Source organism: Pleurodeles waltl, chromosome 2_2 (genome assembly GCF_031143425.1).
Source record: "Pleurodeles waltl isolate 20211129_DDA chromosome 2_2, aPleWal1.hap1.20221129, whole genome shotgun sequence".
NCBI lineage: Eukaryota > Metazoa > Chordata > Amphibia > Caudata > Salamandridae > Pleurodeles > Pleurodeles waltl.
The window spans coordinates 1,195,310,415-1,195,335,706 of record NC_090439.1 but is presented as its reverse complement, the minus strand read 5'-3'; the positions used below and the strand labels follow the sequence as shown (position 1 = coordinate 1,195,335,706).

Here is a 25,292-nt window from a genome sequence, read left to right as displayed (position 1 = left end):
GCCATCACATCAACCACACACCCATCACACCAGCCACACACCCTGGCAACCATACACCCATAACATTAGTCATGCACCCATCAAACCAACCATATACCCAACACCTCAACCATACACCCATCACGTTAACCAAACACTGATCACACCAACCACACACCCATCACACCAACCACACCCCCATTACACAAGCCATATGACCATCACTCCAACCACACACCCATCACACCAATCGCACACCCATCACATCAACCATACACCCATCACACCAATCACTCACCCATCACATTAACCATACAACAATCACACCAACCACACACCCATCACACCAACCACACACCCATCACATAAACCACAAACCCATCACATCAACCACAAACAAATCACATCAACCATCATATCAACCATATGCCAATCACATTAACCACACACCCATCACATCAACCATACAACCAACACATCAACCATCACATCAAGCACATACCCATCACATTAACCATACACCCATCACATCAACCATCACATCAACCACACACCCATCACTTCAACCATACACCCATCACTCCAACCCCACACCAATTGTACACCCAACACATCAACCACACACCCTAGAAACCATACACCCATCCATCAACCACACACCCAATACATCATCCATACCCTCAACACATTAACCATGCATGCAACAAATCAACTATACATCCAACATACTAGCCATACACCCAACACATCAACCATACACCTTGAAGCTTCCGCCCCTTCCACTTTCCTCTTTGCCACTCCCACTCCCGTTCAATCCTCAAACAGGCCTCAGTCTGTGGTGTCCGTCTGTGAAGGCTGATCTGAGCCTACACATCTATATCTCTTCTCTGAACCCATAGCTGTGGACTCCGCCTTCAATCAGGGCCAGTGCACCCTCTGTCACTGGCCTCAGTCCAAGCACTACCAGGTGTTAACTGTGGAACAACCAGGAGACATCAACCATACACCCATCACACCAACCATACCCCCATCACACCAACCACACACTCATCACATCAACCATACACTCATCACAACAACCATACACCCCTCACATCAACCATGCACCCAACACACACCATGCACTTGACACACCAATTCTACACCCATCACACCAACCACACACCCATAATATCAACCATACACCCATCACACCAACCATACACCCATCACACCAACCATTCACCCGTCACACCAACCATACACCCATCACATCAACTATACACCCATCACACCAACCACACACCCAAAACTTCATCCACACACCCATCACATCAACCATGCACCCAGCATGCCAATCGTACACCCAACACATCACCCACACACTCTAACAACCATCAACCTATCCATCCCCATACACCCATCACATCAACCACACGCCTATCACACCAACCATACACACATCACACCGACTATACAACCATCAAACCAACCATACACCCAACACATCAACCATACATCCAACACATCAACCATACACTCTCTACAAAAGCCATGCACTCAACACATCAACCATATACCTTGAAGCTTTAGCCCCTTTTTGCTTTCCTCTCTGCCCGACCCCTCTCCAGTTCAATCCTCAAACAGGCCTGAGTCTGTGGTGTCCATCTGTGAAGGCTAATCTGAGCCTCCACGTGTATATAACTTCTCTGACCCTATAGCTGTGGACTCTACCTTCCATCAGAGCCAGTGCACAGTCACTGGCCTCAGTCCAAGCACTAACCGGTGCTAACTGTTCAACTACCAGCAAACATCAACCATACTCCCATCACACCAACCATACACCCATCCCACCAACCATACACCGATCACACCATCCACACACCTATCACATCAACCATACACCCATAACATCAACAACAAACCCATCACACCAACCACACACCCATCGCATCAACCATACACCCATCACATCAACCACACAACCATCACATCAATCACACCCCCATCACATCAACCATACACCCATCACACCAACCACACACCCAACACACCAATCGTACACCCAAAACATCAACCACACACAGAAACTGCCAGGGCTGTGGTGCTCGGGTCAGCGGCTGTCACATTGTATGGGGGCATTCTTTCACTGAGGAGTTCATGTATGAAGATGTCCTGCTTCTCACTATCCATGTCTGTTTTCTTATTTGATTTCTCCTTTTCCTCAGTTTCTATCAAGGGATAGACTCCAACGGTCTCAATGACTTGCTCTCCCCATTTTCTCTGCCCCTCCTTGTCCTGTGCGCTTCTCCATGAATGAGCCCGATTGTAAATGTTTAATTCACATTTTTTCTTTTTCTTTTCACTTGACATTTGCTCCCAAAGTTTTAAGACTTCAAATTGTGTGGGCCTAGGCTGTGGTTTTATATTATACATTGTTTTCCTCAAGTTCTCGATTCAAGTTATGTGAAAAGTACCACTCAATGGGAATCTGAGTTCCCCATCTTTGCATGCCATTGGCTAAGCCACACATATGTGTGTAACCCTTTCTTTGCCACCACTTCCCTAGCTGGAGTACATACCGGACGGATCTTTCCTTTCTCCTTTAAGTCTTTCTCTTTCTTTGTCAAGGGATTCCCTGTTCTAGCAATGTCTTACTCCCTCCTCGCTTCAATCTCTCACTTTTTCCACAATGACAAGCTCGTAATCCTGTGGAATCCTTGTCTGTGTCAGACTGGCAGTTGGGCTGTTTGTGAATTCACTTTAGACAGTTACACAAAGGGGGCAGAGGTGTTTCCTACATATCCTGATTAGTCTTCCCGAGCTAGAGTAGGAGGGAGGAGCTGGCACTGGCTCTTGAAAGGGCTGTGCCTGCCCTCACACAATCCAGCCTCCAACCCCCTAGAGTGTGTCTGGGACAGGGCAAGGGAGATGCAGGGTCTTGTGCACTACAAAGACTTTCCTTTGAAGTTTACCTATTTCAAAGGCAGAAATGAGCATAAGTGTTGGACTGCTAACCCCACAACGTTAGAACACTTCTGGACTGAGCACATTCTCCCAGGAAGAAGAGTTGGATGCTGTAGGAGGGACTTCCACTCTGTCTGTTGCTTTGCTGTGCTGGCCTGCTGCTTGCTGCTTCTGTCCTGGGAGTGAAAGGACTGGACTTTGCCTTCTACATCCTGCTTTGTAGGGTTCTCCAAGGGCTTGTGCTGAGCTTACCTCCTGCTGTGAAGTCTCAGGGACATCAAAGCCTTCATCTGACAATGACTGGGCTCATCTGTTGAGAGCCCTGACTTGCCAAGTGGGGCGAATTCCAGTCCTTTGGCCCTTGGAAGAAGAAACTGGTGACCTAAAGAGAAAATTGAAGCACAGTGCTGTTGTGGGAAAAGAATCAAAGCAACGCCTGTACCATCAATCAATCAATCAATCACTGCGTTTGTAAAGCGCGCTACATACCCGTGAGGATCTCAAGGCGCTGGGGAGGGAGGGGTGCTACTGGTCGAAGAGCCAGGTCTTGAGGAGTCTTCTGAAGGCCAGCAGGTCCTGGGTCTGTCGTAGGATGGTGGGGAGAGTGTTCCAGGTCTTGGCGGCGAGGTAGGAGAAGGATCTGCCACCGGCGGTGGTTTTTCGGATGCGGGGGACTGTGGCGAGGGCGAGGTTGGCTGAGCGGCGGCTTCGGTTGGGGGTGTGGAAGCTGAGTCGGTTGTTGAGGTAGGTGGGTCCGGTGTTGTGCAGTGCTTTGTGTGCGTGGATCAGGAGCTTGAAGGTGATCCTTTTGTTGACGGGGAGCCAGTGCAGGCCTCTCAGGTGGAGTGTGATGTGGCTGCGGCGGGGGGACATCGAGGATGAGTGGGCCGAGGCATTCCGGATGCGTTGGAGTCTTCTCAGTAGCTTGTTTGTAATTCCTGAGTAGAGGGCGTTCCCGTAGTCGAGTCTGTTGGTGATGAGGGCCTGGGTAACGGTTTTTCTCGTGTCGAGGGGGATCCATTTGAAGATCCTGCAGAGCATACGGAGGGTGTTGAAGCAGGACGCGGAGACGGCATTGACTTGCCTGGTCATGGAGAGAGTAGAGTCGAGGATGACCCCCAGGTTGCCTGCGTGGTCCGTGGGTTCCGGGGCTGTGCCTAGTGACGTGGGCCGCCAAGAGTCATCCCAGGCTGATGGGGTGGGTCCGAGAATGAGGACCTCCGTCTTGTCTGAGTTCAGCTTCAGTCTGCTGTCCTTCATCCAGTCGGCTACGGCCTTCATTCCTCGGTGGAGGTTAGCTTTGGCGGTGTGGGGATCTTCGGTGAGGGATATGATCAGCTGGGTGTCGTCGGCGTAGGAGATGATGTTGAGGTTGTGTTGTCGTGCGACGTGTGCGAGGGGGGCCATGTAGATATTGAACAGTGTCGGGCTGAGGGAGGATCCCTGTGGGACACCGCAGATGATCTCGGTGGTTTTGGAGCAGAAGGGTGGGAGGCGGATGCTCTGGGTTCTGCCGGAGAGGAAGGATGTGGTCCAGGCCAGGGCCTTCTCTTGCATACCGGCGTCATGGATGATAGGGTGCGGTGGCAGACCGTGTCAAAGGCTGCTGATAGGTCCAAGAGGATGAGGGCGGCTGTTTCTCCTTTGTCCATCAGGGTCCGGATGTCGTCAGTGGCGGCGATGAGGGTGGTCTCGGTGCTGTGGTTACTGCGAAAACCGGATTGGGAAGGGTCCAGGATGTTGTTGACTTTGAGGTAGCGGGTCAGCTGTTTGTTGACAATCTTCTCTGTCACTTTTGCCGGGAAAGGGAGCAGGGAGATGGGCCGGAAGTTCTTGAGGTCCTTGGGGTCTGCCTTGGGCTTCTTCAGAAGAGCGTTGATCTCGGCATGCTTCCAGCTTTCTGGGAAGGTTGCTGTCTCGAAGGAACATGATATACACTTTGAATTCATTCTCAACTAAAATATTTCTTCATACTCATTCCCCATTGGTGCATATGTTGAGAACCATGTATGCATGTAGAATTCATGAACGTCTTTGTTAGAAGTCCTTTAAAAGGCTGTGTTTATTTCTATGTACAGGATTCCTTATCCCACACCAGTAGAATGTAAGCCTATGAGGGATTATACATAGAACTGTAAAGAGTTGTTAGAAATGGGGTCTGTAGTTGACAGTCAGTTTATACCCTGTCCAAGTAGGGACCCTCACTCAAGTCAGCTTAAGGGAGATGCACAGCTCAGATAATCACTGCTCACCCCCTTGGTAGCTTGGCACAAGCAGTCAGGCTTATATCAGAGGCAATGTGCAAAGTATTTGTAAATACACAAATACTAACACAGAGAAAACACCTTGAAAGTACTTAACACCAGTTTAGAAAAATAACCAATATTTATCTGAGTAAAACAAGGCCAAAACGACAACACTCCAACATAGACAAATAAAGTTATTGTTGGACCTGGCCCTTTTTGCAGGGTCATCCCCAAATGTTTGCCTCCTCCCTCCTATTTTTTCTAACCAGGTTGTGTTAGCTCTAGGACTCTGGCCAATTTACCGCTGTTAACAGGTGCTAAATTGTATATGCTCTCTGTGTCAGTTGTATGTGTAATTGGTTTTTCCATGATTGGCATATTTGATTTACTAGTAAGTCCCTAGTGCAGTGCACTAGAGGTGCCCAGGGCCTCTAAATCAAATCCTACTAGTGGGCCTGTAGTACTGGTTGTGCCACCCACATGAGTAGCCCTGTAATCATGTCTTAGACCTGCCAGTGCAGTGTCTGTGTGTGCAGTTGTAAACTGCCAAATCGACCTAGAAAGTGTACCCACCCGCCAGGCCCAAACCTTCCCTTTTTATACATGTAAAGCACCCCTAAGGTAGGCCCTAGGTAGCCCCATGGGCAGGGTGCAGTGTATGTCAAAGGTGGGACCTGTACTGGTGTGTTTTACATGTCCGAACAGTGTAATACTACCAAACTCGGTGTTCTCTGTTGCAAGGCCTATCTCTCTCATAGGTTAACATCGGGCTGCCTTCAAATATCTTGCCTCTAAACATCTTTAAATGCGAGCAGATAGAGATTTGGAGTGTGGGATCTCTGAACTCACAATTTAAAAATACATCTTTGGGTAAAGTTTGTTTTTGAATTGTCAGTTTGGAAATGTTACTTTCAGAAAGTGGGCATTTCTTGCTTAAACCATTCTGTGACTCTGCCTGCTTGTATATTATCTGTCTGGGTCAGACTGACAGTTGGGCTGTTAGTGAATCTCCACTAGACAGTGACACAAAGGGGACCAGGTGTAGCCTCGTATCCTGATGGGCCATTTGGGCTAGAGTGGAGAGAGGAGTGGGCGCATACAGCTGAATGGACTATGCGGTCTCCAACCCCCTGGTGTGAGTCTGGAGCCAGGCGTGGGCAAGACAGAATCTTGTGAAAAACAGAGACTTTCCTTTGAGGTTTGCCAGTTTCAAAGGCAGAAAGGGGTATAAGTAGTTGTAGGAAAGTACCATCTTGCCTGGCATGTTACCCCCATTTTTCACTGTATATATGTTGTTTTAGTTGTATGTGTCACTGGGACCCTGTTCACCAGGGCCCCAGTGCTCATAAGTGTGCCTGAATGTGTTACCTGTGTAGTGACTAACTGTCTCACTGAGGCTCTGCTAATCAGAACCTCAGTGGTTATGCTCTCTCATTTCTTTCAAATTGTCACTAACAGGCTAGTGACCAATTTTACCAATTTACATTGGCTTACTGGAACACCCTTATAATTCCCTAGTATATGGTACTGAGGTACCCAGGGTATTGGGGTTCCAGGAGATCCCTATGGGCTGCAGCATTTCTTTTGCCACCCATAGGGAGCTCTGACAAATCTTACACAGGCCTGCCACTGCAGCCTGAGTGAAATAACGTCCACGTTATTTCACAGCCATTTTACACTGCACTTAAGTAACTTATAAGTCACCTATATGTCTAACCTTTACCTGGTAAAGGTTGGGTGCTAAGTTACTTAGTGTGAGGGCACCCTGGCACTAGCCAAGGTGCCCCCACATTGTTCAGGGCCAATTCCCCGGACTTTGTGAGTGCGGGGACACCATTACACGCGTGCACTACATATAGGTCACTACCTATATGTAGCTTCACAATGGTAACTCCGAATATGGCCATGTAATATGTCTATGATCATGGAATTGCCCCCTCTATACCATCCTGGCATAGTTGGCACAATCCCATGATCCCAGTGGTCTGTAGCACAGACACTGGTACTGCCAAACTGCCTTTCCTGGGGTTTCACTGCAGCTGCTGCTGCTGCCAACCCCTCAGACAGGCATCTGCCCTCCTGGGGTCCAGCCAGGCCTGGCCCAGGATGGCAGAAAAAAGAACTTCCTCTGAGAGAGGGTGTTACACCCTCTCCCTTTGGAAAATGGTGTAAAGGCAGGGGAGGAGTAGCCTCCCCCAGCCTCTGGAAATGCTTTCTTGGGCACAAATGTGCCCAATTCTGCATAAGCCAGTCTACACCGGTTCAGGGACCCCTTACCCCTGCTCTGGCGCGAAACTGGACAAAGGAAAGGGGAGTGACCACTCCCCTGACCTGCACCTCCCCTGGGAGGTGTCCAGAGCTCCTCCAGTGTGCTCCAGACCTCTGCCATCTTGGAAACAGAGGTGCTGCTGGCACACTGGACTGCTCTGAGTGGCCAGTGCCACCAGGTGACGTCAGAGACTCCTTGTGATAGGCTCCTTCAGGTGTTGCTAGCCTATCCTCTCTCCTAGGTAGCCAAACCCTCTTTTCTGGCTATTTAGGGTCTCTGTCTCTTGGGATTCCTTAGATAACGAATGCAAGAGCTCAGCCGAGTTCCTCTGCATCTCCCTCTTCACCTTCTGATAAGGAATCGACTGCTGACCGCGCTGGAAGCCTGCAAAACTGCAACAAAGTAGCTAAGATGACTACTGCAACTCTGTAACGCTGATCCTGCCGCCTTCTCGACTGTTTTCCTGTTTGTGCATGCTGTGGGGGTAGTCTGCCTCCTCTCTGCACCAGAAGCTCCGAAGAAATCTCCCGTGGGTCGACGGAATCTTCCCCCTGCAACCGCAGGCACCAAAAAGCTGCATTACCGGTCCCTTGGGTCTCCTCTCAGCACGACGAGCGAGGTCCCTCGAATCCAGCGACTCTGTCCAAGTGACCCACACAGTCCAGTGACTCTTCAGTCCAAGTTTGGTGGAGGTAAGTCCTTGCCTCACCTCGCTGGGCTGCATTGCTGGGAACTGCGACTTTTGCAGCTACTCCGGCTCCTGTGCACTTCCGGCGGAAATCCTTTGTGCACAGCCAAGCCTGGGTCCACGGCACTCTAACCTGCATTGCACGACGTTCTAAGTTGGTCTCCGGCGACGTGGGACTCCTTTGTGCAACTTCGGGTGAGTACCGTTTCACGCATCCTCGTAGTGCCTGTTTCTGGCACTTTTCTGGGTGCTACCTGCTGCTGAGAGGGCTCCTTGTCTTGCTCGACGTCCCCTCTATCTCCTGGTCCAATTTGCGACCTCCTGGTCCCTCCAGGGCCACAGCAGCGTCCAAAAACGCTAATCGCACGATTTGGAGCTAGCAAGGCTTGTTGGCATTCTTTCGGCAGGAAAACACTTCTGCACGACTCTCCAAGGCGAGAGGGATCCGTCCACCAAAGGGGAAGTCACTAGCCCTTTTCGTTCCTGCAGAAACCTCAGCTTCTTCTGTCCAGTCGAAGCTTCTTTGCACCCGCAGCTGGCATTTCCTGGGCATCTGCCCATCTCCGACTTGCTTGTGACTTTTGGACTTGGTCCCCTTGTTCCACAGGTACCCTAGATTGGAAATCCACAGTTGTTGCATTGTTGGTTTGTGTCTTTCCTGCATTATTCCTCTAACACGACTTCTTTGTCCTTAGGGGAACTTTAGTGCACTTTGCACTCACTTTTCAGGGTCTTGGGGAGGGTTATTTTTCTAACTGTCACTATTTTCTAATAGTCCCAGCGACCCTCTACAAGGTCACATAGGTTTGGGGTCCATTCGTGGTTCACATTCCACTTTTGGAGTATATGGTTTGCGTTACCCCTATCCCTATGTTTCCCCATTGCATCCTATTGTAACTATACATTGTTTGCACTGTTTTCTAAGACTATACTGCATATTTTTGCTATTGTGTATATATATCTTGTGTATATTTCCTATCCTCTCACTGAGGGTACACTCTAAGATACTTTGGCATATTGTCATAAAAATAAAGTACCTTTATTTTTATTATAACTGTGTATTGTGTTTTCTTATGATATTGTGCATATGACACTAAGTGGTACTGTAGTAGCTTCACACGTCTCCTAGTTCAGCCTAAGCTGCTCTGCTAAGCTACCATTATCTATCAGCCTAAGCTGCTAGACACCCTATACACTAATAAGGAATAACTGGGCCTGGTGCAAGGTGCAAGTACCCCTTGGTACTCACTACAAGCCAGTCCAGCCTCCTACATTGGTTGTGCAGCGGTGGGATAAGTGCTTTGAGACTACTTACCACTCTTGTCATTGTACTTTTCATAAGAGAAAAATATACAAAACAAGTTCAGTGTATATACACATTGCCAAAAAGTTTTGCATTTCCTCTTTTCACTCTTTTCTAAGTGCTGAAAAGTACTCCTAACTTTCTCAAAAGTTTGAAAAAGTTTGAAAAGTTTTTTTTCTCTGTCTTTCTAAAAGCTCTGACAAACTTTTTTCTCTTTTTCTATCACTTTAACTCTCTCTAAAAATGTCTGGCACAGGCCAAAATGTTGACCTGTCTAAGATTGCATATGACCACCTTAGCTGGAAAGGAGCAAGGAGTCTCTGTATAGAGAGAGGTTTGAGTGTAGGGAAGAATCCTTCCTTGGAATTGTTACTTAACATGCTTAGAGAACAAGATAAGGCTAAAAGTGCCCCATCTGTTGAAAAAGTAACTAATGGTTCCCAATCTGATCCAGGGACTCCCCCAGGAAAAGATTCAGGAAAGAAACTTCTCAGCCTGCCCATTACTAGACAGTCTAGCATAGTTGGTACAGAGGTTGAATCACACCATACTGATGGTGTGCTCTCACATTATACTGTTAGCCAAGCTGTTAGGGTGCCCTCTGTAAGGGACAGGTCTCCTTCTGTCCATTCTCACCATACTTCTGTTTCAAGGCATGTCCCTCCCACCCACCCTGATGACAGATTGTTAGAAAGGGAGCTCAATAGATTGAGAGTGGAACAAACCAGACTGAAGCTCAAGAAGCAACAGCTGGATTTGGATAGACAGACTTTAGAAGTAGAGAAGGAGAGACAGAAACTGGGTTTAGAAACCCATGGTGGCAGCAGCAGTATTCCCCATAGTCATCCTGCAAAAGAGCATGATTCCAGGAATCTGCATAAGATAGTTCCCCCTTATAAGGAGGGGGATGACATTAACAAGTGGTTTGCTGCACTTGAGAGGGCCTGTGCTGTACAGGATGTCCCTCAAAGGCATTGGGCTGCTATCCTATGGCTATCATTTAGTGGAAAAGGTAGGGATAGGCTCCTTACTGTAAAAGAAAATGAAGCTAATGATTACAAAGTTCTTAAGAATGCACTCCTGGATGGTTATGGCTTAACCACTGAACAATACAGGATAAAGTTCAGAGAGACCAAAAAGGAGTCTTCACAAAACTGGGTTGATTTCATTGACCATTCAATGAAGGCCTTGGAGGGGTGGTTACATGGCAGTAAAGTTACTGATTATGACAGCCTGTATAACTTGATCCTGAGAGAGCATATTCTTAATAATTGTGTGTCTGATTTGTTGCACCAGTACCTGGTAGACTCTGATCTGACCTCTCCCCAAGAATTGGGAAAGAAGGCAGACAAATGGGTCAGAACAAGGGTGAACAGAAAAGTTCATACAGGGGGTGACAAAGAGAACACTAAGAAGAAAGATGGTGAAAAATCTCAAGATAAGCATGGGGATAAGGGTAAAACCAAAGATCCCACTTCAAATCTTAAACACTCTTCAGAGGGTGGGGATAAAACTAATTCTTCCTCTTCTTCTCAACCTACACAATTTAAAAAGCCTTGGTACTTTGTGTGTAAAAATAGAGGCCATAGGCCAGGGGATAAGTCCTGTCCAGGTAAACCCCCTGAGCCTACCACCACTAATACATCAAGCTCTAGTGCCCCTAGCAGTAGTGGTACTAGTGGTGGGACTGCTGGCAACAGTCAAGCAAAGGGTGTAGTTGGGTTCACTTATGGGTCCATCATAGAAACTGGGGTAGTCAGTCCCAAGACAGTTTATGTCACACCTAGTGGCATTGGCCTTGCCACACTGGCTGCTTGTCCCCTTACAATGGATATGTACAGGCAGACAGTTACAATAAATGGTGTTGAGGCCTTGGCCTACAGGGACACAGGTGCCAGTATCACTTTGGTGACTGAAAACCTAGTGCACCCTGATCAACACATCATTGGACAACAGTATAAGATTATTGATGTCCATAACTCCACTAAGTTTCTTCCCTTAGCTATAATTCAGTTTAGTTGGGGTGGAGTTACTGGCCCTAAGCAGGTGGTGGTATCACCTAGCTTACCTGTAGACTGTCTCTTAGGTAATGACCTAGAGGCCTCAGGTTGGGCTGATGTAGAGTTTTATGCCCATGCAGCCATGCTGGGCATCCCAGAGGAATTGTTCCCTCTCATTTCTTCTGAAATGAAAAAGCAAATGAGAGAAGGACTGAAAACTCAGGATCCCTCTCCATCAACAGGTAAAAAGGGTATCACAGTATCCCCTAACCACCCTGCCATTCAGGATATCATTCCTGTGGTGGGAGAAACCTCTCCTGGGGTGGCACCGGTTCCAAGGGAAGCATCAGCTGGCAAAGCTGTACTCCCTGAGGTAGAAGTACCTCTCTGTGGGATAACTAACATTGGTGAGAAAAATAGCACCATTTTAGTTAACATGGAGCATCCCTCCAACCCTCCCAGAGAAGCTTTAGTGCAGAAACTCTGCACTGCCTCACAACACTTAGGACAGCATCCCTGCCCTAGTGTGGAGCTCATAGGACAGCATCCCTGCCCTGCTCCAACCCAAGAGAAACAGCATCCCTGTTCTCTCTTCCAGCCATATGGACAAAGTTTTTGCCCAGCTATGGCTTTTCTGAGACAGCATCACTGTCTGGCATTTCCATCACTACAAATAGGTTCAGTGGACAATTCCCACTGCTCTAAACTAAAACTTACTGATAGAAACTCTGAAAATACATCTTCACATTGTTGCTTAGCTAAAAAACTTCAAACAGGGTGGTTTACATCCCAACAGGGAAGTAACCATATAGTGGATGATAAAGGGAGTAACCAGTCTATTGCAGAGCTACTCTCTACTTATCACCACTTAGACAATAAAGTCTCAACTGGCCAAGGTTAGCCTTATTGTCCTTCGTTTGGGGGGGGGTTGTGTGAGAAAGTAGCCTCTTTCTAGCCTTGTTACCCCCAATTTGGGCCTGTTTGTGAGTGTATGTCAGGGTGTTTTCACTGTCTCACTGGTATCCTGCTTGCCAGGGCCCAGTGCTCATAGTGAAAACCCTATGTTTTCAGTATGTTTGTTATGTGTCACTGGGACCCTGCTAGTCAGGACCCCAGTGCTCATAAGTTTGTGACCTATAGGTATGTGTTCCCTGTGTGATGCCTAACTTTCTCACTGAGGCTCTGCTAACCAGAACCTCAGTGGTTATGCTCTCTCTTTACAAATTGTCACTAACAGGCTAGTGACCAATTTTACCAATTTACATTGGCTTACTGGAACACCCTTATAATTCCCTAGTATATGGTACTGAGGTACCCAGGGTATTGGGGTTCCAGTAGATCCCTATGGGCTGCAGCATTTCTTTTGCCACCCATAGGGAGCTCTGACAAATCTTACACAGGCCTGCCACAGCAGCCTGAGTGAAATAACGTCCACGTTATTTCACAGCCATTTTACACTGCACTTAAGTAACTTATAAGTCACCTATATGTCTAACCTTTACCTGGTAAAGGTTGGGTGCTAAGTTACTTAGTGTGAGGGCACCCTGGCACTAGCCAAGGTGCCCCCACATTGTTCAGGGCCAATTCCCCGGACTTTGTGAGTGCGGGGACACCATTACACGCGTGCACTACATATAGGTCACTACCTATATGTAGCTTCACAATGGTAACTCCGAATATGGCCATGTAATATGTCTATGATCATGGAATTGCCCCCTCTATACCATCCTGGCATAGTTGGCACAATCCCATGATCCCAGTGGTCTGTAGCACAGACCCTGGTACTGCCAAACTGCCCTTCCTGGGGTTTCACTGCAGCTGCTGCTGCTGCCAACCCCTCATACAGGCAGCTGCCCTCCTGGGGTCCAGCCAGGCCTGGCCCAGGATGGCAGAACAAAGGACTTCCTCTGAGAGAGGGTGTGACACCCTCTCTCTTTGGAAAATGGTGTGAAGGCAGGGGAGGAGTAGCCTCCCCCAGCCTCTGGAAATGCTTTCTTGGGCACAAATGTGCCCAATTCTGCATAAGCCAGTCTACACCGGTTCAGGGACCCCTTAGCCCTGCTCTGGCGCGAAACTGGACAAAGGAAAGGGGAGTGACCACTCCCCTGACCTGCACCTCCCCTGGGAGGTGTCCAGAGCTCCTCCAGTGTGCTCCAGACCTCTGCCATCTTGGAAACAGAGGTGCTGCTGGCACACTGGACTGCTCTGAGTGGCCAGTGCCACCAGGTGACGTCAGAGACTCCTTGTGATAGGCTCCTTCGGGTGTTGCTAGCCTATCCTCTCTCCTAGGTAGCCAAACCCTCTTTTCTGGCTATTTAGGGTCTCTGTCTCTTGGGATTCCTTAGATAATGAATGCAAGAGCTCAGCCGAGTTCCTCTGCATCTCTCTCTTCACCTTCTGATAAGGAATCGACTGCAGACCGCGCTGGAAGCCTGCAAAACTGCAACAAAGTAGCTAAGACGACTACTGCAACTCTGTAACGCTGATCCTGCCGCCTTCTCGACTGTTTTCCTGTTTGTGCATGCTGTGGGGGTAGTCTGCCTCCTCTCTGCACCAGAAGCTCCGAAAAAATCTCCCGTGGGTCGACGGAATCTTCCCCCTGCAACCGCATGCACCAAAAAGCTGCATTACCGGTCCCTTGGGTCTCCTCTCAGCACGACGAGCGAGGTCCCTCGAATCCAGCGACTCTGTCCAAGTGACCCCCACAGTCCAGTGACTCTTCAGTCCAAGTTTGGTGGAGGTAAGTCCTTGCCTCACCTCGCTGGGCTGCATTGCTGGGAACCGCGACTTTTGCAGCTACTCCGGCCCCTGTGCACTTCCGGCGGAAATCCTTTGTGCACAGCCGAGCCTGGGTCCACGGCACTCTAACCTGCATTCCACGACGTTCTAAGTTGGTCTCCGGCGACGTGGGACTCCTTTGTGCGACTTCGGGTGAGCACCATTTGACACATCTTTGTAGTGCCTGTTTCTGGCACTTCTCTGGGTGCTACCTGTTGCTGAGAGGGCTCCTTGTCTTGCTCTACGTCCCCTCTCTCTCCTGGTCCAACTTGCAACCTCCTGGTCCCTCCAGGACCACAGCAGCGTCCAAAAACGTTAACCGCACAATTTGCAGCTAGCAAGGCTTGTTGGCGTTCTTTCGGCAGGAAAACACTTTTGCACGACTCTCCACGGCGAGGGGGATCCTTCCACCAAAGGAGAAGTCTCTAGCCCTTTTCGTTCCTGCAGAAACCTCAGCTTCTTCTGTCCAGTAGAAGCTTCTTTGCACCCGCAGCTGGCATTTCCTGGGCACCTGCCCATCTCCGACTTGCTTGTGACTTTTGGACTTGGTCCCCTTGTTCCACAGGTACCCTAGATTGGAAATCCACAGTTGTTGCATTGTTGGTTTGTGTCTTTCCTGCATTATTCCTCTAACACGACTTCTTTGTCCTTAGGGGAACTTTAGTGCACTTTGCACTCACTTTTCAGGGTCTTGGGGAGGGTTATTTTTCTAACTCTCACTATTTTCTAATAGTCCCAGCGACCCTCTACAAGGTCACATAGGTTTGGGGTCCATTTGTGGTTCACATTCCACTTTTGGAGTATATGGTTTGTGTTACCCCTATCCCTATGTTTCCCCATTGCATCCTATTGTAACTATACATTGTTTGCACTGTTTTCTAAGACTATACTGCATATTTTTGCTATTGTGTATATATATCTTGTGTATATTTCCTATCCTCTCACTGAGGGTACACTCTGAGATACTTTGGCATATTGTCATAAAAATAAAGTACCTTTATTTTTAGTATAACTGTGTATTGTGTTTTCTTATGATATTGTGCATATGACACTAAGTGGTACTGTAGTAGCTTCACACGTCTCCTAGATCAGCCTAAGCTGCTCTGCTAAGCTACCATTATCTATCAGCCTAAGCTGCTAGACACCCTATACACTAATAAGGGATAACTGGGCCTGGTGCAAGGTGCAAGTACCCCTTGGTACTCACTACAAGCCAGTCCAGCCTCCTACAGCATTTCTTTGTGCTTATATCTATTGTGCTTTGCAGCATGACTTCAATCCATGTCTAGGGCAGAATGACAGCCCTACTTTGTGTGTTCTCTCTAGACAGCTATCCATCAGGGAGGGATAGGTGTGATAGGTCTGCATATGCATACTAATGATCTTCCTGGGCTCAGAGAGAGGGAGGTGGGGCTCACTTTACAGTTGTACAGGTTGTGTCCTACACACACAAAAAGGGCTTCTTTACCCCCTAGTGATGTCTGGAGCCAGAGTATTTGAACTGGTCAGATCTGGCTGTTAACTTCTCCCTTCTTCTAGAAGCTGGGCATTTTGAGTATAAGTAAAGGGGCTGCAAGCCCATATTTTGATAGCACTTGTGGGAACTGGTACTGAACCTCTGTCAGAAGGACTGCTGAGCTGCAAAAGAACTCACCTGAACTGCTCATCTGTTATTGCCCTGCTGCCGGCTGCTGCTGGGAGGCACAAAAGACTAAATAGAGGGCTGTTCTACTTGTTGCCCTGCTTCCAGCTACTCCCTGACTCTGGATGATCCATTAACCTGCACATTGCCTGGAGGAACAGCCATCTAGGCCCCCTGCTTATTTCTGAGGTGGCCTCCTGCACGCAGTGCTCTCCCAAGGGTCCTGCATTTTGGGTAGTGCTGTGTGCTACCTCTGGATACCCCTCTTCGCGTGGGAAGAGCATGAGAATCGCATCGCTTTCAGGTCAAGCCTATGCATAGTGTTCTACCACTCCCTAGTGCATGAAGAGAGCTTTCCTGTTATTCCCCCAGTGCAGGAGGGGCACTTACCCACTGGTGTGGGGGACACAGATTCTAGTGTGACTCCCCTCCCTTCTCCAGCAGTGAGGTACCAGCTGTAATTGACGAGGGCTGAAGCAGCATGACCTAGTGCCCCTGGGGCACAAGCAGGCACCCACCACTGGTACCCACGCTCTCAGCTTTTCCCTCGCCACCACAACACCTCGGGAGAAATGACTCCGCATGGCCCCTGGAGGAGTACCATGGCCCCAACAGCCCTGAAAGCAGCAACTTGTCCTTCCCTTGTTTGAGGGACTCCACAAGGTACTGTGCCCACTAATCGAGCCGCAGCCCTTGCACTTCCAACTTTTGCACTGTGGATTCTTGGGCAGCTGCTCCTGTGGCATTCTTTTTTTTTTAAGCACTCGGGGTACCCGACATGAGGTTCCCTACCCTTGTTTACAGTGTGGATTCCCCTCCACCAGACATGCCAACTATGCCAGGCTACCATGGGTCACCACATGTTATCTTTGGTGTATAACTTATTCAGCCTCAATAGAGTGGTGGGTTCTGCTTGGATGAGGTGCATACCCTAGCCAACCAGAAACCTAATTTCTAACTTAGCACACAGAAAACATCTCAGTGCCACACAGTGCTCCTTTCAGTATCTCTGTGTACCATAGTGTGACCTCCAAAACCATTCTGTAATGTACCAAAAACAACTCAGTGCAATGGTGTGCTCCTTTCAGCATCTCTGTGTAGTGTAGTGTGATCTCTACATAGTACCAATCTGTAATATACTGAAAACATCTCAGTGCTGCACTGTGCTCCTTTCTGCATCTCTGTGTACCATAGTGTGACCTCCACATAGTACCAATCTGTAGCTGTAGGAAAGTACCCCCATTTGGCATGTTACCCCCATTTTCTGCCTGATGTCAGTGTGTTTGAGTGTGTTCACTGGGATCCTGCTAACCAGGACACCAGTGATTATGCTCTCTCTCTCTCCTCTAAATGTTGTCACTGCATACTGGTAACCCAGTATTTCATCCAAAATTGCCATACCGGTGCCCCCTTATAAGCCCCTAGTATATGGTATATAGGTACCCAGGGTATTGGGGTTCCAGGGGATCCCTATGGGCTGCAGCATTTCTTTTGCCAACCATAGGGAGCCCATGCAAAGGCTTCTCCAGGTATGCCATTGCAGCCGTGCGGAATGGTGCATGCACCCTTTCACTGCCATTTACACTGCACCAGGTCCCTTACAAGTCACCTTTATTACAGGCCTTCCAGCCCTGAAGGCTGGGTGCAGAGTACCTTTGTGTGAGAGCGCCCCTGAACCAGCAGAGGTGCCCCACGACCTCCAGGACCATTTTTCTGGACTTCGTGAGTACGGGGACACCATTTTACGTGTGCACTGGACATAGGTCACCACCTATGTCCAGCTTCACAATGGTAACTCCTAATATGGCCATGTTTGGTATCAAAAATGTTGGAATCATACCCCAAGGCTTTTTCAGGCATTGGTTGTGTGATTTCATGCACTCTGGGGGATCCTTAGAGCTGCCATTACAGCCTTCTGAGGGTTGCCAGGCAGCCCAAGATGCTGCCACCTCCCACCTCCCAGTAGCCACCCTTCTCTCTGTGCTGATGATTATGACAGCGGTGTATTACTGATCAGTAACCGCCCGTCTCTCTGCTGGTGATGGTGACAGCTGTGTATTACTGATCAGTAACCGCCCTTCTCTCAGATGCTGAGGGTGACAGCAGGGTATTACTAATCAATAACCGCCCTTCTCTCTGCTGGTAATGGTGACACAAGTGTATTGCTGATCAGTAACCGTCCTTCTTTCAGCTGGTGATGGTGACAGCAGTGTATTTCTGATCAATAACCGCCCTTCTCTCTGTGGTCATGGGTGAAGCAGTGTAAAGTATATACACTGCTCTCAGTAGTAACAGGTCTCTTCTTCTCCACAGGTTGTGCTAAACACCATGTCTCTCCAGATGTATTTTGTGACTGCACTCTTAAGCCTGAAGCTGATCTGTCCCGTTGCAGGTAAGTCCTCTCCCATCTGTTTGCAGTCACAGACCTCTTGGAATTATGCTCCGAGTTGTTACTAGGGCAGATCCTTGAAATGCCCTGGTTAAAGCTTTCCCTCTGAGAAGCCTCAGCCACTTGGGACTTTGCCGGCCAGAAGGCACCCCTTTCAGAACCACTTACCAGGACATACCTGTTGCATCTTCGACCTGCAGCCAGGAGTCCCCTCCTCCCATTAACAAGAAGAAGGCTGAACATCATGCTTGGAAACAAAACAGACAATACTTAGGGAGCCTCCCAGAGGGGCAGTGAGGGTATAGCCCTTAATGTAACTCCCAATGGCTGATCCTGGTGCGGTGTAGCACCTAGATTAGTGGGCAGAGACCGCTGAGGGGCTGCAGAGTGAGGAAGCATCCTCTATCATTGACACCATGGACCCTGACCGACATATGGTCCTCAGACATATCTGAGCATCCTGGTTAGTTGTTGTGTTAGTTAGGCAGTGTATGTCCTCAGACCACAGTGTCACAGCATCCTGATGAGTTGTTGTGTTAGTTGTTAGACTTCAGCTGTGTGTCTTCAGACCCCAGTGTCACAGCATGCTGGTTAGATGTTCTATTAGTTGTTGTTCTTCAGCTGTGTGTCCTCAAGCCCCAGTGTCACAGCATGCTGGTTAGATGGTGTGTCAGTTGTCGTTCTTCGGGTGTATGTGTCCTCTGGCCCCAGTGCCACAGCATGCTCGTTAGCTGTTGTGTTAGTTGTGGTTTTTCAGGAGTGTGTGTACTCAGACCCCAGTGCCACAGCATGCTGGTTACTTCTTGTGTTAGTTGTTGTTCTTCCGCTGCGTGCGTCCTTAGATTCCAGTGTCACAGCATGCTGATTAGTTGTTGTGTTAGTTGTTGTTCTTCGGCAGTGTATGTCCTCAGACCCCAGTGTCACAGCATGCTGGTTAGATGTTCTGTTAGTTGTTGTTCTTCAGCTGTGTGTCCTCAGGCACCAGTGTCACAGCATGCTGGTTAGTTGTTGTATCAGTTGTTGTTCTTCAGCTGTGTGTGTCTTCAGACCCCAGTGCCATGGAATACTGGTTAGTTGTTGTTCTTCGGCAGTGTATGTCCTCAGACCCCTGTGTCACAGCATTATGGTTAGATGTTCTGTTACTTGTTGTTCTTCAGCTGTGTGTCCTCAGGCACCAGTGTCACAGCATGCTGGTTAGATGTTCTGTTAGTTGTTGTTCTTCAGCTGTGTGTCCTCAGACCCCAGTGTCACAGCATGCTGGCTAGTTATTGTTCTTGAGTTGTTTGTGTCTTCAGACCCCAGTGCCACAGAATGCTGGTTAGTTGTTGTGTTAGTTGTTGTTCTTTGGCTGTGTGTGTCTTCAGACCCCAGTGTCACAGCAAGCTGGTTAGTTGTTGTGTTAGTTGTTGTTCTTCAGCTGTGTTTCCTCAGACCCCAGTGTCACAGCATGCTGGTTAGTTGTTGTTCTTTGGCTGTGTGTGTCTTCAGACCCCAGTACCAAAGCAGGCTGGTTAGTTGTTCTGTTAGTTGTTGTTCTTCAGTTAAGTGGGTCTTCAGAGCCCAGTGCCACAGCATGTTGGTTAGTTGTTGTTCTTTGGCTGTGTGTGTCTTCAGATCCCATTGCCACAGATTACTGGTTAGATGTTCTATTAGTTGTTGTTCTTCAGCTGTGTGTCCTCAGGCCCCAGTGTCACAGCATGCTGGTTAGATGGTGTGTCAGTTGTTGTTCTTCAGCTGTGTGTCTTCAGACCCCAGTGTCACAGCATGCTGGTTAGTTGTTGTGTTAGTTGTCGTTCTTCGGGTGTATATGTACTCAGACCCCAGTGCCACAGCATGCTGGTTAGTTGTTGTGTTTCGGCTGTGTGTGTCTTCATACCCCAGTGTCACTGCATGCTGGTTAGATGCTGTGTTAGTTGTTGTTTTTCGGCTGCGTGTGTACCCAGACCCCAGTGCCACAGCATGCTGGTTAGTTGTTGTTTTAGTTGTTGTTCTTTGACTGTATGTGTCCTCAAACCTTAGTGTCACAGCATGATGGTCAGTTGTTGTTCTTCAGCTGTGTGTGTCTTCAGACCCAAGTGTCTCAGCTTGCTGGTTAGTTCTTGTTCTTTGGCTGTGTGTGTCTTCAGACCCCAATATCACATCATGCTGATTATTTGTTGTGTTATTTGCCCGATCTTTGGCTATGTGCGTCTTCAGGCATAAGTGTCACAGCATGCTGGTTAGTAGTTGTGTCAGTTGTTCTTCGGCTGTGTGTCCTCAGCTCGCAGTGTCACAGTATGCTGGCTAGTTGTTGTTCTTCAGCTGTGTGTGTCTTCAAACCCCAATGTCACAACATGCTGGTTAGTTGCTGTGTTAGTTGTTGTTCTTCAGCTGTTTGTGTACTCAGACCCCAGTACCACAGCATGCTGGTTAGTTGTTGTTTTAGTTGTTGTTCTTCAACTGTGTATGTCCTCAAACCCCAGTGTCACAGCATGATGGTCAGTTGTGTGTTCGTTCCTTTTGTCCTTCGGTTGTGTGGGTTCTCAGACCCCTGTTTCACAGCATGGTGGTTAGTTGTTGTTGTTCTTCGGTTGTGTGTGTACTCAGACCCCAGTGCCACAGCAGCGGTTGTTTTTCACATAATACTTTATAATTCACAGATCCTTGCTTCTATCCTGACCTCTGCGTGATCCATCTCAGCAGCCAATGACCTGCGTCACAAATTGGCCATGGCAATCACCTTTCCACGGCCAGACCTACTTTACCTGCCCACATGAATCCACGCATGGCCTAGCACATTAAACTGATATCAACTGACCTCTGATTTTTAGTGCCCATTCAATGATTGCTGACTATTTAAAAATGTTGGTAATGTTAATACTTTTATGCTGCACACTTTTCACTCTTTAGTACCTAGTGCATGACACATTTATTGTTGTTTTTATGTCTGCTAACTTGGTTAGGACTTGCTTAGGACAATTGCTGATTTTGCTAGCTGTGTTGTCCTTTATGTTTGGGAACATTACTTCACTGAGGTGCAAAGCCTGATGCTTTGGTGTTATGCAGCATGGAAGGCGTCCTGCTGCAGATACAAAGCTGGTTCATGTGCAGTCAGGTGCTCTCAGAAAACAGACTTCAGAAGGTACAAACATTAATCGTGTACAGTCTGAGAACACTTCCTAAACAAGGACTTTTATATTTCTGTGATGTGTGTGGTGTTATGGACATAATAGAGGCCTATCAACTGCTGCTGCACCCAGTGAAGTCCTTCTGTGATGTCTACAGCATAACAGAGGTAGTAGACAAGGACTGGTGGATGCAGCCAGATGTAGGAGGAATCCACTTTTAATCCTCATCAGCTTCTTTCTCTCTTGTCAAGTGCAGTCTTATCATGCTGTTGTCCTGTGTTATGACATTGCAATTCTCATAATTTCATTTTAGCAGGTACATTTACCGCTGTGGCACCGAAGGAAGCTATCTTTGTTAATTATGGTGAGGATGCTGTTCTGCCTTGTCACCTCATGCCTCGTATAAGTGCGCAGAAGATGGAGGTGAGATGGTTCCGTTCACAGTACCAGTCCGTGGTGCACCTCTACCGCGATGGGCAGGACCAGGATGGTGTTCAGATGCCACAATTTCAGGACAGAACACAGCTCCGTAAGGATGATCTGATCAGTGGACGCGTTGAGCTGAAGATACGTGGCGTGAAACTCTCAGACGCGGGCTCCTACACTTGCTTCTTCCAGTCTCATTCGTTCTATGATAGCTCGCGGCTCGAGTTGGTGGTGACAGGTCAGTGGTCACACACTTCTTATTTCAGTACCACTTGTACTTCTCTGTTCCACCTTTGTTACACACCTCAGACTATCAGATAACACCCACTGTGCCTATTCTTAGTAGCCCAAAGTGTCATCCTTGAGTGAGTGTCCACGTGTTCCAGCTTCTCCATAAGATGCCCTAGGTCAAGAAACTATTTGAATCATTGCCCATGCCAAAGATATACATAAATAAAAATGATAATAAAAATGATATTTAAAAAATGCACAGGAAGAAGATCCCGCAAGAACCTAAATAAATTATAAATACAGACAGTAGCAGTGATTCAGCTCTCATTCTGGAGCAGTGTCCCTGGGCAAGTATCGCCCATCCTGGGTCTGACTGCCTGTTACTGGTGTTCCTGCACCCAAGATTACCAATTGCCAGCACATTTGGCCCGATGTTACAAGGGCCATTTCTGCACCTGGTAAAAACACAGGCGATGGAAGAAGTGGTCTCAGGCACGGACAGCACCATCACACCTCTTCCAGAGCACCAGGGGAGCATGGCCTGCTCCCTACAGCAAGATAGGAGCCCAATCTGCCTACAGACATCATCCCTACCTGTAGGCCTCCTCTCCCATCAAGTGCTCTCCCAGGATCCCCACTGTCCCTGCACACATTTAAAACCTACTTCCAGCAGGTGGTAAATGTGAGTGGAAAAGCTCCCAGAATCAAGTAATACCTCCAGAACAGGTTGAAGTAAGTATAGGCCCAGCAGGGTGGTGGCCACTGTGGGCCTGGTCAAATAGTAGGTAAGAATTACCGAATTAATTCTTACACAATGGGGTTTTGAATCCACCCTTGGTGATGAAAGTTGATTTCAATATTTATTAATTCATATAAAGAAAGGAAGAAAAATCATTAAAAACAAGCATCCTCGATGCAAACAGCTAAAACATACCAACATGTATTATCAAAATCCTGGATAGCAACATCATTGCTCTCCTAGATTTACAAACAATGTGGTTATGTCCTCATGTTAAACAAAAATCCACATATCTGCAATGGTTGTACTCTACCTTCTATGTCTTAGGAAAATATGTGATACAGCCCTTAATGGTTCAATGAGTCTTTCTTACAACCTTGCAATATTAACCCAATTGTCGACGCGTTTCGTCCCCTTCGCTTTTGGGCCTCATTAGGACAAATGGAGACAACAATGCCGATTAATCACAAACAAAGGAGAAATTATAATGTCTATTACGCACAAGTTATGTTTCTTCTACCAAACAAGTGCAAATCTAAAAACAGGTGCTGTTTTGGAAAAGAATCACTAATGTGGCACCCCATAGTGAGTTATCTAATACCCCCACCGTGTCAGTCAGTTTAGTTAGGCAGTGGCCCAGCCCACTTATCACCTAAAAAGTAATTTCAATTGTGTACCTTTTGTTCTTCAGCTATGGAGGCTTCCTACTCTTAAGTGAACACCTATGAAAATGGAACGCATACCATAAATGATACAGTAACATAACAACTGATGCCGCAATGAAATATCCACCAGCCTGAACAGTTTATATGTTTCCTAAGAGAAGGTATGAAGGGAGTCCTCCTGCCTGGAGTGTATATGTCTCCTAAGAGAAGGGGCAAAGGGAGCCAACCAGCCAAGAGAGGGCACATGTATCCTAAGAGAAGGGCCGACTGCGACGCAAATGCGTCGTATTTATACTCCCGGGCAAAAATCACGCCCGGGAGTGGGCGGGGCAAAAAACCCCGCATTTGCGCCTCTTTTTAACGCCTGGGTCAGGGCAGGCGTTAAGGGACCTGTGGGCTCAAAATGAGCCCACAGCTGCCCTCCCATGCCCCCAGGGACCCCCCCTGCCACCCTTGCCCACCCCAGGAGGACACCCAAGGATGGAGGGACCCATCCCAGGGACATTCAGGTAAGTTCAGGTAAGTATAATTTTTTTTATTTTTTTTAATTATTTTTTGGCATAGGGGGGCCTGATTTGTGCCCCCCTACATGCCACAATGCCCAATGACCATGCCCAGGGGACATAAGTCCCCTGGGCATGGCCATTGGGCAAGGGGGCATGACTCCTGTCTTTACTAAGACAGGAGTCATGTAAATGGCGTCTGGGCGTCGTTAAAAATGGCGCAAATCGGGTGGAGGCGATTTTTTTGCCTCAACCTGACTTGCCCCATTTTAAGACGCCCTAAAACCATTTTCCCCAACGCCGGCGCTGCCTGGTGTACGTGGTTTTTTTCCACGCACACCAGGCAGCGCCGGTCTGCTAGCGCCGGCTAACGCCATTCAATAAATACGGCGCCCGCATGGCGCTTCAGAATGGCGTTAGCCGGCGCTAATTTTTTTGGCGCAAAACTGCGATAGCGCAGTTTTGCGTCAAAAAGTATAAATATGGCCCTTAGTGTTACAGTTCGAAATGTCTTTTTGTACATGTACCATACCATTCAGCACAATTTCTTTGGAATCATGTGTAAATTGGCATGCTACACAGGTTTTACATCTATAATGTCCCTGTACCGAAGGTACCTGTAGCATCTTTCTTAAATCTTTCTTGCGCTCTATTGGAAACGCTGATTTCACCCAGTAGTCCCTCAGATTTTGTGTTTTTTTTAAAGAGAACAGGGGTTTTTCCATGCCTAAGTCTTTCACTATTCTCCAATTTATGTCAATAATTGACCTTATTTTGTTCGCTTTAGGACTATAGGTAATGACACAAGTTAAAGGAGTCTTCTTTGCTCGTTGTTTGGGAGTTAATAGTGTATCTCTAGGTGTGTACCAAGCTCTTTTCAAGGCAGCTTTGTCTAGTTTCCTGAGATATCCTCTATTGATAAGTTTATTAGTCAGTTAAGTAGCATTATCAAAGTAATCATCTTTGTTACTACAATTTCTTCTAATACGAAGGAACCAACCATAGGGTAAATTTTCTCTTAATGTTCTGGGGTGACCACTCGAAAAATGTAACAAAGTGTTACGGTCTGTTGGTTTTTTGTATAAATTAACTTCTAGATGTCCTTCCCTCGAAAGGATCCATAGATCTAAAAAGTTAATTTTCTTGGCGTCACTATTCTTTGTGAACTTAAAATCAAGTGTGCGTTGATTGAGCCATTCATGGAACATTGCCAATCTTTCTTGATCCCCTTCCCAAATCATCAGTATATCATCAATGTATCTGAACCATTTGACAATGTTCTTACTAAAGGGATTAAGCGCTGCAAAACAATCCATTACCAAATTTTCTATTTTGGGTGTAAAACTAAAACCCATAGCTACTTCTTTAGTTTGGAGGTACA

The 25,292-nt window shown here is 47.6% G+C and overlaps 1 protein-coding gene across 1 annotated transcript in view; it reads left to right on the top strand.

Moving 5' to 3' along the window:
• The window catches only part of LOC138279330 (butyrophilin-like protein 2), a 430,170-nt gene that overhangs the window by 319,432 nt on the left and 85,446 nt on the right, over positions 1 to 25,292 (top strand). The window contains exons 8-9 of the mRNA XM_069219396.1: positions 18,165 to 18,243; positions 21,661 to 22,011. Coding sequence (XP_069075497.1) covers positions 18,165 to 18,243; positions 21,661 to 22,011 — 430 coding nt within the window. The remainder of the gene's footprint in view (positions 1 to 18,164; positions 18,244 to 21,660; positions 22,012 to 25,292) is intronic.